At 41.2% G+C, this 13043-nt stretch overlaps 1 protein-coding gene across 3 annotated transcripts in view; it reads left to right on the top strand.

The window, feature by feature from the left end:
- The window catches only part of dmgdh (dimethylglycine dehydrogenase), a 151661-nt gene extending 139160 nt beyond the window's left edge, over window positions 1-12501 (top strand). For all 3 annotated transcript variants that reach the window (XM_042058544.1, XM_042058542.1, XM_042058543.1), the window contains 3 exons: window positions 8053-8112; window positions 9585-9719; window positions 11725-12501. In XM_042058544.1, coding sequence (XP_041914478.1) covers window positions 8053-8112; window positions 9585-9719; window positions 11725-11937 — 408 coding nt within the window. In that variant the 3' untranslated portion in view covers window positions 11938-12501. The remainder of the gene's footprint in view (window positions 1-8052; window positions 8113-9584; window positions 9720-11724) is intronic.
- Window positions 12502-13043: the final 542 nt, after the last annotated feature.

Raw genomic sequence — 13043 nt, 5'->3', positions numbered from 1 at the left:
AAATATATTCCACAGGTACTAAACCTTCCACAGTTGTTGTTTTTCAATTACGAAACTATTCTGCCATTACAAATCTCTGCCGCTTGCACAAGTATTTTCTTCAAGTATACGAATACTTTTGAGACTGTTCTGGCACTTCCTGTTGACAGCCAATGGCGATGCTCAGGTTTGGCTAGCCAATCAGGAATCTAAGTTCACTAACCAATCACAGAGCCAGGAGTGTGTACCAAAGTGGGTGGGTTGTGTTGGTGGTGTGTTGGGTGGGTGGTGTGTGCTTGCGCTGTGCACGTAAACTAGCCTGACGAGCCAGACCCACATTAAAATGTAGGGTCTGGGCACTCACCATTCGCAGTGCTCAGTCCGAGGGGCGGGATAATCAGTTGTCTTTCAAGTTCCCTCTGCACGCAATAGGACAGCGGCAGCGCTATGAGTCCCATGCGTTTCCCACCAGCGGAGCTAGTTTGCCAACTTAATAAAAGCTTAGTTTGCCAACTTAATAAAAGCTTAACTCGTGTCACACTGTTCGCCAACAGCAACATCCATCTAATTTGTTTTCAAGTAGCAGGGAATTCAAGCCAAACCGTTGCAACTCTGCCATCAATCATTATGTTAAGCCCACCTAACGACTCTATACACGATTTCATTGGCCTGATTTATTCGATTTATGGAGCTCACAAGCCAATGGAAAGTTGCTAGACTAGCCCTGGCAGCAAATGTAATTGTTAACTATGTTAGAAATGCTAACTATGCTAACCATGTTACTTAGCTAACTTAACTAGGGGCGCGTCTAGATTTCTAGGCTACACGTAAACTCCATGATGGTCTAAACTCTAAAGAGAATCTGTGATGCTGTCATGATGACAAACTTCTCTCCATTGATCTGTTGACCTAAGCTTAACATACTAAGACTTCTCTGTCATGACAATCCACAGCACAATTTAAGTTTTCCGGAGCAAATAGGCCTGGTCTTAATTTTCTCTCACAATAGCTGGCCACTCGTGGCATAAACTAATATATATTTACCTTATTATTAGGTAACTATGCTAGTTTTCGACACATACAGTACACGACATGGACATACAGTACTTCTGCCCCGAAAGAAAGCCAGTGACAAGTAGCCTATAGCCTATTATACACCGGTGATTATCTTTTTTATTAGCCTACATTCACTGTGTGGCTCATGAATCTGCTTAGAATATTGGACAGTTCACAGAAGGAAGTAGACTCATTTTAATTAACGTCATTTTCAGATAGATCACAAGACAAGCAAATTCCATGTATCGGTGTTGAATTAATCCCATGTAAGCTATATTGTTTTGCCAGCATGTCTCCCGTGTGCACCATTGTGAGCATAACATCCTCGTTCTTCTGACAGTCGATCCTCTTCAACCCACGTGGGGTGGGGTGCGCTACCTCCTGACTCTGTGATTGGTTAGTGAACTTAGATTCCTGATTGGCTAGCCAAACCTGAGCAGCCACTGGCTATTCAACAGGAAGTGCCAGAACAGTCTCAAAAGTATCTGTATACTTGCAGAAAATACTTGTGCGAGCGGCAGAGATTCGTAATGGCAGAATAGCTTTGTAATTCTTTCTCTATTTTTAAAGCGCATTTAACATGCACATAGTGAAACCCAAAGCGCTCCACAAACAAGACACATAACAACAAGACAAAAGATGCCGGATGGAGCGGCGTAGTCGCCAGCGTACCCATGACATCAAGACATGACAAATAGGCCCTACATTTAAAAAAATAACAAATACCAAAAATGCCGGACGGAGCATCGTAGTCGCCAGCGTACCCGTGACACCATGACATACAAGACAGACAACAAAACAAATAAACAAATAAAAAAGAAAATATATTTAAAAAGGGGGAAAAGTGATGTTAAAATTAGTCCAATTTCCAAACCAGCTGAAAATGTCCAAGGGCAATGATGATCCGTGAAAACTGCGCACAGAGCTGTGTCTTCACAACCGATGCAATGCCAACAAAGTTCTTTAGCAACTGACCAACCCGGTGAATTCATGGGCAGTCTGGAGATAACGTTAACGTTAGAAGCTAGGCCTTGTAGACCGCAGTCTGGAGATGACTGGAAGCACAGTTCAAAGTACTGGGCGATCGTGTAGATCCGCAATGGTGGTGGACTTAACAGCGAACGTTTGTTGCTCCGTGAGATTGCAGCTCTTCACCGTTAACGTTAGTTTGCAGTTGGCAAGGCAGCTCGCAGGTCAGCAACAGCTCGACGGCCACGGCAGATCTTTCACAGAGTAGCCAGCCTAGGTCCAGCTGTCCCAAGAGATCCCCTCGACCCGACAGTGAAGTGCACTGTTCATGGATGGATGGAAGGATGTCAGAGGCCCAGTTAGTCTGCAGTTGGCATGGCAGCTCGCAGGTCAGCAACAGCTCAGCGGCCACGGCAGGTCTTTCGCAGAGTAGCCTAGGTCTAGCTGTCCCGAGAGATCCCCTCGACCAGACAGTGAAGTGCTGCACCGCTCACGGATAGATGGAAGGATGTCCGATGCCCAGCTAGGGCAAAAGCTAGCCATAGCAAGCTCCCAATGGACAAATGTCAACGACATCAGCTGACTTAGAAGCAGTAAAAAGGACTAAGAATAACACTAAAACTATCAAAAATAGCGTAAATAAATAGTGAACTATGGAAGGTTTAGTACCTGTGGAATATATTTGTAAGTGAAGGACATATGAGTAATACTTAAAATCGTTCATGTTATTTTTTTGTTAAATCACAAATTAGTTTTACAGTTACAAATCCTAATACACACACACACACAATACATGAGACGCTTCTTATCCCTAAGGTGGTGCAAAAGTCTGTGCACCTGCAAAAAAGATTTGTAACTTTAGGACAACTTTTTGTGCGTAGAATATTGATTTGTAATTGTAGAATATGTTTGTAATGGTAAAATATTGGAAAGTGTAAAAGTGTAGGATGATTTGTAGCTGTAAAACCGATCCGTACCTGTAGAACAGATTTGTAAGTGTAGGGCATATTTGTACAATTATATTTGACAATTACTTGTACAGATGATTTTTACAGTTACAAATTATTTCTACAGTTTCAAAACGTGATACACACGTACAAAACTTTTGAGTTTAATATTCTTCCATACAGGTTTAGATATTTATAAATACAGGTTTGCATCATTGAAAACTGAATAAACAAACAAATGTGCAAGAGATTTACAGCTATTTGAAGTGTGAATACTGCAATGATTGCAAAAAGATCTGTGATCTTGACAGTGTCACCTGTGGAGCCATTACGTGTCTTTGGTTGAAACTCATGTCCACTGCCTGGTTTGGATCGTAATCACAGGAGAGAACATCTTCCATCATGGCAGTCATGTAGCTGTAGTCCTTTTCTATCATCACAGGTTTTGCTCTGAAGGTCTTGTGGACTTTGCTCCAAGCGATTTTGAATATGGGTTCACCAACGGTCTCCCCATCTTGATAAACGGCCTATTCAAAAACAAAAAGGGAAAATAAGAAAAAAGACAATCGTTAAGTGGTCGTGTTGTGTAAATGGAATCACACACAGAAGATATGTCTGCTATTTATTCTGGCTAGTAGGATCTATCAGTTTCTCTCAGAAAATGGTACAGCTCCAAAAGGCATGGAATAGTATATAGCAGACAAGCAAGTACTATTAGAGCTGCTTGCCATCAATAATCTGTCATCATCGTGTTAAACCCAGCAATAGTGAACCAGGAGTTTGGCAATGCATGTTAAGCATACAAAATACTGATGATGTACTGATGACATCATTAACCTTGTTTCACTAGAAACAGACTGATGTCACATAGTGCAAAATACTGTGCAATGACTGGGAATGATTACACTCACCTGTTCCTTGTTCACATTGTTGTTATGATCCAAGGCAGCAAGCATAGAGGCATGAACCATAACATCATATCCAAAATGCGTTCTCTTTGGGAGGTATTTCAGATACAACCCCAAAACAGAAAAAGTTGGGACGTTGTGTAAAATGTGAATAACAACAGAATGTAATAATCTGCAAATCTTAAACTCATATTTAGTTGCAAAAAGGACACAGACAACATATCAAATGTTGAAAATGACAATTTGACTATTTCATGGAAAATTTTGTTAATTTTGAATTTGATACCAGCAACATGTTTCAGAAAAGTTGGGACGGGGGTAACAAAAAGCTGGAAAAGTTGTGTAATGATAAAGAAAATGAAAGAAAGAATATTTCACAACTAATTAGGGTAACTGGCAACACGATTGGGTATGAAAAAGAGCATCACAGAGAGGCAGGGTCTCTTAAAAGTAAAGACGTAGGGGGTATTCATCCCTCTGTGTAAACCTGTGTGCGCAAATGATGAAACAATGGCATTTTAATGCTTCTTAACATGAAATTGTGACGTATTTAGGGAGTTCATCATCTACAGGACATAATATTATTAAAACATTCAGAGAATCCAGAGAAATCTTTGCAAACAGGGGAAATAGCTGAAAAACAAATTGGATGGCCGTGGTCTTTTGGACCTCGGATGGCACTGCATCAACACCAGACCTGTTTCCAGACCTGTCATTGTATGGGCTCAGGAAAACCTCTGATAACCATTGTCTATGTGCCCAGTTTGATAATCAATTCAAAAACTGCAGCCAAAATGTAACAGCTAAAATTGTATTGAGACATGATACAGAAAAGACCACCCTCTTATCTGGGCCTAAGCTTGTTTAAAATGGACTGAGGTAATGTGAAAAAAGGTCCTGTGGTTAGACCAATCAAAGTTTGCCATTCTTTTTGGAAATCATGGACTCATCTGGGCTAAAGAGGAGAGGGCCTATCCAAGTATCCAACCTATTCAACTTGTTTTAGTGCTCAGTTCGAAACCCAACATCTATGACGGTGTGGAGGAGCAATAATGCCTACAGCATGGGCATCTTGCGCATTTGGCAAAGCACAATCAATTCTGAATGATGTATACAGGTTTTGAGCAAAATATACTGCCATCCAGGCAATGTCTTTTCCAGGGACGACCTTGAATATTTCAGGAAAACAATGGCAAAATGAATTCTGCACATATTTAAATAGTATTTCTCCATAGAGGAAGAGTCCAGGTGCTAAGATGGCCTGTCTGCAGTCCAGATTTGTCAAATTGGGTGCATAATGGAATGGAAAGCATGACTAAGAATACCCCATACTGTGGAGCAACTGAAATCCTATGTCGGGGAGTAATTGGACAACATTTCATTATCAAAACTGTAACAAATGGTCTCCTCAGTTCCTAAACATTCACAGAATTGTGTTAAATGAAGAGGTGAAGCAGCACAGTGGTAAACATGCTCCCGTCCCAACTTTTTTTGAAACATGTTGCTGGCATCAAATTCAAGATTAACATATACTTTCCATAAAATAGTCCAAATTTTCATTTTCAACATTTGACATGTTGTCTATGTCCTTTTTGCTGCTAAATATGGGTTTACAAGACCTGTATATTATGACATTCTGTTTTTATTTGCATTTTACACAACGTCCCAACTTTTTCTGTTTTGGGGTTGTACATGGAGTGATACACCTTAAACAAAATATAATTTGAAATGATAACAATTACAATTGAATTACACCCAGCAATGGAAATCATGCCTACTTATGATATTCAATGTCTATACTTGATCATACCTCTAGTGTTGTTGTGTGGACGCACTCTGTTAAGTGATCCAAGTCTTTTAAAAGCCACTTGTCTGTCACAGTCATCACAAGACTGTTGTGTGCAACAGATCCTGGTTTCAGCCACAGCTTCCCTCTTCAAGGGGCTGCCTCATCAAGGGGCTCGTTTAGACATTTGTGGTAGTGCCTGTTCCCAGGCCACTCATGACGGTTGGTAATATGGTGTACTACGGAGACCCACTTCTCTCTCAATAGTTCAGCATTACCCTCACATGTTTGTGCACACCACCACAAATGATTTATTATGGATGTTATCCACTCTGCCAGGCCTTTACATTCCTCCTTCCTGTGTACGTGTCCTGTTTACCTTCCTACATTCCTGTGTACTTTGAGAGAACTCTGATGCACTTGCAGTGTAATCCTGATCAAATAGACTAGGCTGTGACTGAGACAGATCGCTAGGTTCATTATCTGATAAGAACAGATCTTGAGAGTTGTCATCCTCCACTACCAACTCATGTTTACATGCGTAACTACTATGGTCGGTCGCCACCTGGTAGTGCGCGTCAGCTGGCCACTGTACATCTGCATCCAATTGGTAGGGATGGGAAGTCTGACACCGAGGCACCGAAGCTCGTATCACTTCCGCGAAGCAATCTGCTTCGGCACAATGTATCAGATCGCGTATCAAAGTTGTAAGGTCACGTGACTGATGACGCACGAAGCTTCGGACGTCACTGAAAGTTTAAATGGGACATTTGACACAGGGGCACCGGTGCTTGTATCAAATCCCTAAAGCGTTACGGGTTCGATAAACCTTTAAAGTCCCCAACACATATGTTTTGTTGCACAAGCACCCTTCTAAAATTGTAGCCCTACACAAGCACTTCACAATCCCCACTGTACACAATGCCCTTTATATGTTTTTTGTTATCTGACACTGCTGTGGTCATCTGCAGCAATTAGCCTACGTTATTTTGCAAAACATCAAATGAAGTCTTAAACACAACCACTATAGAGAAGCATGCAATATCAAATAATGCTAACGCATGGCAACTATGAACATGGCGGGATTTGAACCCCGGGGGCGCGTGCGGTATACGAACACACTACCACCCTCCCAAGGCCATTTTGAGATTTTCACGGAAACATAGCAAGTGTAAGTATTACACTACATATTACAGCAGTGAGCTGCCTGCTACAGTGGCGCTCGGGGAGCAGTGAGGGGTTAGGTGCCTTGCTCAAGGGCATGGAAGAGCAGTGCTCAACCACTTCCCCAGCCCACATTTTTCCTACTGGGTCAGGGATCGAACCGGCAACCCTTCGGTTACAAGCCTAAAGCCCTAACCAGTAGGCCACGGCTGCCCCAAATCATCCCCAAAGGGAAGTGATGGTGTTACAGCAGCAATTAATAATATAAACATACATCACACATATACATACATACTGTACATACAAAAAATATCTGTCTCTCTTAAGACTACATATCCTGTTCAACTGCTTCCTCTGCCCAAAACTGTTTCAAAGTAAAAGTCATCACTACAATATTTCACTGTTAAACAATTTAACCATATAAACGACTCAACTTTTTAACTGTTCAGCCATTCCAACTGTTGGTTGTCATCAACTATGAACTCAACTACTAGCAAAAATTAGCTAAGTTAGCTAAGTAACATGGTTGGCATAGTTTAGTGTTTACCTTTCATGCACTGTCTCCATTCTCCACTCTGGCAACACAGCATGCCTGTCTGACCAGCTGTGGCAAGAACGACAAGCAGTCAGCAAATTGTGTTTTTATAAAGTAGCCTATTAGCCTACTTTCATGAGAGCCATCAGGAGATATGTGCCTAATATGCTTACATTTCACCCAAATATCATCGAAATATTTTTGTAGCCGCGTTACGGCGGGCATCCGCTTATTTTTGATCAGCCTCACACGTCAATGTCAGACACTAGCCTATTTAGCCTACCTAACAAGGACAGCCCAACACAGCTCACTTTGCTATGATTCGTGACACATTCTAACATCTTATTAACATTAATGTTCCAACTCATCATCAACTCACCTGTTGTTACTGAGGTTAAGTAGTATTTTTAATACTACTTTTAACAGATGGCCACTTTGAATTGTCCTGCTGTTGCTGCTGCTCTCACGATTTGATCAGAACCGTAGGCTACACTTCCTGACTGGGCCAATGGTCATAGTTTGAGTGTAGTGCAGGGGGGCAAGCAGGGTGGCCTAGCATGCCCCCCCCCCCCCGGCCACCACGTAGCTCCACCCCTGTACCCACAATGAATGAGGACTACCCACAATGAATTTCCGAGAATAAATAAAGGTTGAATGAATGACATGACCAACTCTTATTTTCTGTTTTAATATTTTGGTCATGTACAGATGAACTGTGACACCAATCCATTTGAAGCTGGTTTGGATTACTTCATCAAGCTGAACAAGGTATTCACACTTAACTACACACTATAATAGTTAAGGGCTGTTCACACTAGGAAAGATTAACTATAAAGATAACTGTAACTATAACGATAAAAGTACCCACACTTACCAACGATAAGAAAAGTCTCTCCCAGTGTTGATGAATGTGATGGCAAAAATTATGGATTCTGACTGGCTGTCAGCTTTTATCGTTCTCAAAAATGCTCTGAAAATGATCCCCAATGATATTGTTATTCATGTTTATGTGTGGACTTCTTCATTCATATTAGCTAGAACGATCATTTATTTGCCGTTTTTGTTACAGTTATCGTTCTTGGTGTGAATGCCCCTTTACAGTGAAGCCTCGTCTGGCTTTGGTCACTACTGAAAGTTCCTGCCAATCCCTACCAAGATTTTATGAATGCAATTAATGGGATTATTTGGGTAGACCTACTTGAAGGGACAATTAATTATCTTAATCTCCCAGACAACTTAATCTAACACTACCGGTCAAAAGTTTTAGAACGCCCCAATTTTTCTAGTTTTTATTGCAATTAAAGCAGTTAAAGACTAAGCAATTAAGGTCCAATGAACAGCTTGAAATAGTAAAAAGGTAAGTGCTGAACTGCCAGAGGTTAAAAAAGTGAAAACCCAAAACGGAAAAATGTGTATTTCAGAAGTATGAGTACAGTTTCCTTCACCATCAAAAGGCACTCAGAAACCGGGTGAAACTCTGACAGGAAGAGGTCTGGAAGACCCAAAGCTACAACAAAATCAGAAGACAAGTTTTATGAAGACAAGAGTCAACAGCTTGCGTGGTAGGCCATTCACAGGACAACAGCTTCAAACACAGCTTGAAGTGGTCCTAGTAGGCAAGTCTCAACTGTGAAGAGAAGACTTCGAATTGCAAGTTTGACAGGTCGAGTTGAAAGTCATCGCTGAGATGAGTTGAAAGAGAAAGTCATCGCTAAGATGTTAGAATAAGAAAAAGAGGCTTGCCTAGGCCATGAAACATCACCAACGGACTGCTGAAGACTGGAAGAAGGTGATATGGACTGTTGAATCAATAATTCGGTTCATTATGCAGGATTTTTGTAAGCCGTAGAGTAGGCGAAATGATGGTTCCTCAGTGTGTGACATCAACTGTCAAACATTGAGGAGGAAGCTTGATGGTCTGGGGCTGTTTTGCTGGATCTGGTCGGTGACTTGTACAGAGTGATAAGCACCCTGAACCAAAATGGCTATCACACCATTCTGCAGTACCCTCTGGTATGCACATAGTTGGTCAGGGGTTCATCCTACAGCAAGATAATGACCCAAAACATAAGTCCAAGCTATGCCAGAACTACCTTAGGAAAAAAGAACAAGATGGTAAACTTGAAAACATGGAGTGAGCACAGTCTCCTGACTAAAAAATTGGGGTGTTCTAAAACCTTTGACCGGTAGTGTATACATCTGACAAGGACACACTCAAACACATGCTCTTTATCTTCTAGTCTGCAGATTTCATTGGCAAGCAGGCACTTCAGAATATCAAGGCCCAGGGCCTTCAAAGAAAATTAGCCTATCTTACAGTGGACACAGACGACATTGACCCAGAGGGCAATGAAACCATCTGGCACAATGGAAAGGTGAGTAATATGTGAATATTTTACTGTAATCCAACACAATTTACATTACAAGTAGACATGACTTAGTTATTACAAGTAGACATTATGTTTTAGCCTGGAAGCCAGCCTGAATTTACCCCAAAATTTGAGTTTAAGAAATTCGGCCCAGAGTTGCTCCATTGAGTCTCTATGCCCGACCCAGGGGTTTTTGGCCAATGAAATCAGTAACATTTTCATCCATGTCACCTTAGTCAATGTCCTTTTAGGCAAGTCCCTCCACTCGGCGGCCATATACCAACGTTTTATGGGCACTCATCGGGCACAGTCTTTGGGTCGAACTGCGCGTGCGCAAGGCTTCACGACACCAATCTTGCTCCAGCGGCGAGATCACAACACATGATTGGCACGATGTCTTCACAACACACCATATGATTGGCTCAATGTATTCCCCTGTCGACGTTTTGCCGAGGAAGGGGTGGGATATGTGTAGATAACGGCCATATTGGCGTGACAAACTAGTCCCATGCATTTCTATGGAGTATTTTTTGAGTGCTGTGTCTCCTCATTAGAAAGTCTCTGCCTTAGTGCACTTTAGTTGATTTTGTTAACAACCAAAAGGCTGTCACTAGAGAAGTAAGATATTAGGGGCTGTATTTTGCACACCAGTGCATGGCGTAAAACTCGTTTTCCACCCGCGCAAAGTTTAATTCGGTATTTTGCACGTTTATTTGTTAAACATTGCGCCCAGGGGTGTGGCAATTAACAACCTAGGGAGGGGCCTGGCGTGTTGTCTAAAAATCGCTATCGTACACCACCTAAACCTGGTCAGAAGTCAATGGCGAGTTGTTCATATGCTATTTTAAGAGCGCATGTAAACAGTCAGATTGGCAGGTGCACGCACCATCCTTCTATCATTCATGAACGCACACCAGCGCATGTCCATGCAAAGCATTACAAATTCCACGATTACAATGGGAAACATAATTAGAATAAAGATATTTCATACTAAAATACTGTACATCTCATGATGAGTAGTTATTCACCATCATTTGCAAATTGGTAATGACGGTTAAAAGTGATTAGGGGAGAGGCGAGAGACACGTATGGAGCACAGCTGAAGACGCACTGTCACGAGATATAAGCAACTCCTCTGCAGGATAAATGTTGTTTTATTCAGTCATTTGAGCAATATTAGGGTAAGTGTTGCTTTTTCCAGCCTATGTTTTCGATGGTAACCCATTGTCAGTCAATAGTGAAAGTAACTGCATATTTGTCTTCGTTTACTGACACCTTGGTGAAGTTAGTTTCACTTTGCCAATAAGTTCAAATAATAGACGAGTGCAAATGCGTGAAGGCTATGCTAGATTTTAGTAAAGCATGGTTTAAGAATGACTATTTCATACGGTCTCGCAAGCAGCCTCCTTCAAATGCGTCACTGAATGCCAAAATACCGATGCATTTATTTGACATATCGCGCTTTGCGCCGTTAAAGGGAAAGACCGATGTCATTCTCATTGGTTTAAATGATGTTACGCCCCAAACACGCCCATATGACTGATTAAAAAACCTAGGAACACTTTGTTGCGCCATGCGCTCCATGTTTGATAACGAAACCCCTCCCAATGTGAACTGGACAGCCTACTAAATTTGAATAGACTTTTGACGAGTGACGATGCACTTTAGAATGTCATGATAGGGCCCTAGGTTTCTGTTGTACAAGATATCGACAGCTAACTTTAAAAGCTTAACAGTAAACAGCGATTAAGGCATTTGTTGAGAAGAGAGAGATTTTTGCTGTTTTCGTTAATGGTTGGGTATGTCTATTCAATTGTGTGCAGAGGCACTTTTTCCCCTGTATTGGTTAAAACACGCCCCATAATCAAATCCAAATGGCATGTTACCTATACCAGGCTAAGCATGTTTCCTTGCTGTGTGTCAAACCCATCCATTTTGTGTTGTAAGCATCACACTTAAGTTCACCTAGAATATTTTGTTGTTCTATGAGTTGTGTTTTGGTCTGGTGCAGGTTGTTGGGAACACGACATCTGGCTGCTACAGCTACACTGCCCAGCAAAGCCTTGCTTTTGGGTATCTACCTATTGCCCTGGCAAATGTGGGACAGAAGGTGGAGGTTGAATTGCTTAACAGGAAGTACCCAGCCATGGTTGTACAGGAGCCACTGGTTCTGACAGAGCCCACCAGGACTCGCCTGCAGAAGAAAACCAAAAGCAGAGTCTAGGACCAGCAGGACCACCCTTGACCCATCAAACCTATTATCTAGCTTGCACAACACCAACATATTCTATAATTACTCCTGATCCTCGGGTTAACTTCATATATAAGCCCAAAGCCGTAACTATGTTGATCTTCATGTGCGATGTATGGATACACTGCACATTAATGACAATGATATGTAAAATATTTTGACATCTGCTGTTGGTATTTGTCTAGTGGTGTCTTTATACTGTGAGAGTAAAGCTGCTATATTGCATTTAAGTAATAAATAAAAATACAAAATACTTCCACTCTACGTAAAAATATATTTGTAACTAAAGGGACCTTGTGACGGTGCAGTCAAACAAATGTAATCAAATCAGAGTGAAATATTCCAAATGTAACTCAGTGACTTAGGTGAAAGAATGACTGGCCAATGTACTACTCTACCACAATGGCAAAAGGTCTGTAGAAAGTAAACGGCAAAAGAAACCGCTGGATTTATTTTATTTTATTGTGTACATCAGTTGCACATGAATGAAATGTATATTAAATAAAAAAAATACTGTTCATGGTCACTTCATTTCAATTGCTATTAAAAATGATTATTATATTATTATATGTTCTAATACACAGTAAAAATCCCATGGCAAAACACACCAAATGACATTTATAATTTTGAAATAATTTACTGAAAATATGACAAATTTCCAAATATGACAAAATGCAGTACAAAAGCACTACACTGAAAGGGGGCTATGTTTTGTTGAGAAGTCCAATTGCAAAGGGGAAGTTTTTGTATTGCGAGGTCCTGGGCCCCATTTCTAAAAGCATGGTACATGGCATGCATGGTACTTCATCCTCACCAAAGTTGTGGAGAAGATGAAGGCACAACCTCATGATGCCACAACCAAAGGGTATGAGGGGCTCATCATTCAGTGCAGACACAGATGTACTGTTGTTGCATCTTGTGTTTGCAACCTGCTGAGCCCAGAAATTTGGATGAAAGCAGGAACTGCCAAGAAACCACGCTACATTAAAGTGCATGATATTAAAATGTCAAATGAGATTCTGGACGGTCTGTTGCCATTTCATAGATAGATAGATAGATAGATAGATACTTTATTGATC

Source organism: Alosa sapidissima, chromosome 13 (assembly GCF_018492685.1).
Source record: "Alosa sapidissima isolate fAloSap1 chromosome 13, fAloSap1.pri, whole genome shotgun sequence".
Lineage (NCBI taxonomy): Eukaryota > Metazoa > Chordata > Actinopteri > Clupeiformes > Clupeidae > Alosa > Alosa sapidissima.
Note: the sequence above shows the minus strand (reverse complement) of the source record. Positions and strands in the feature narration are given on the sequence as shown.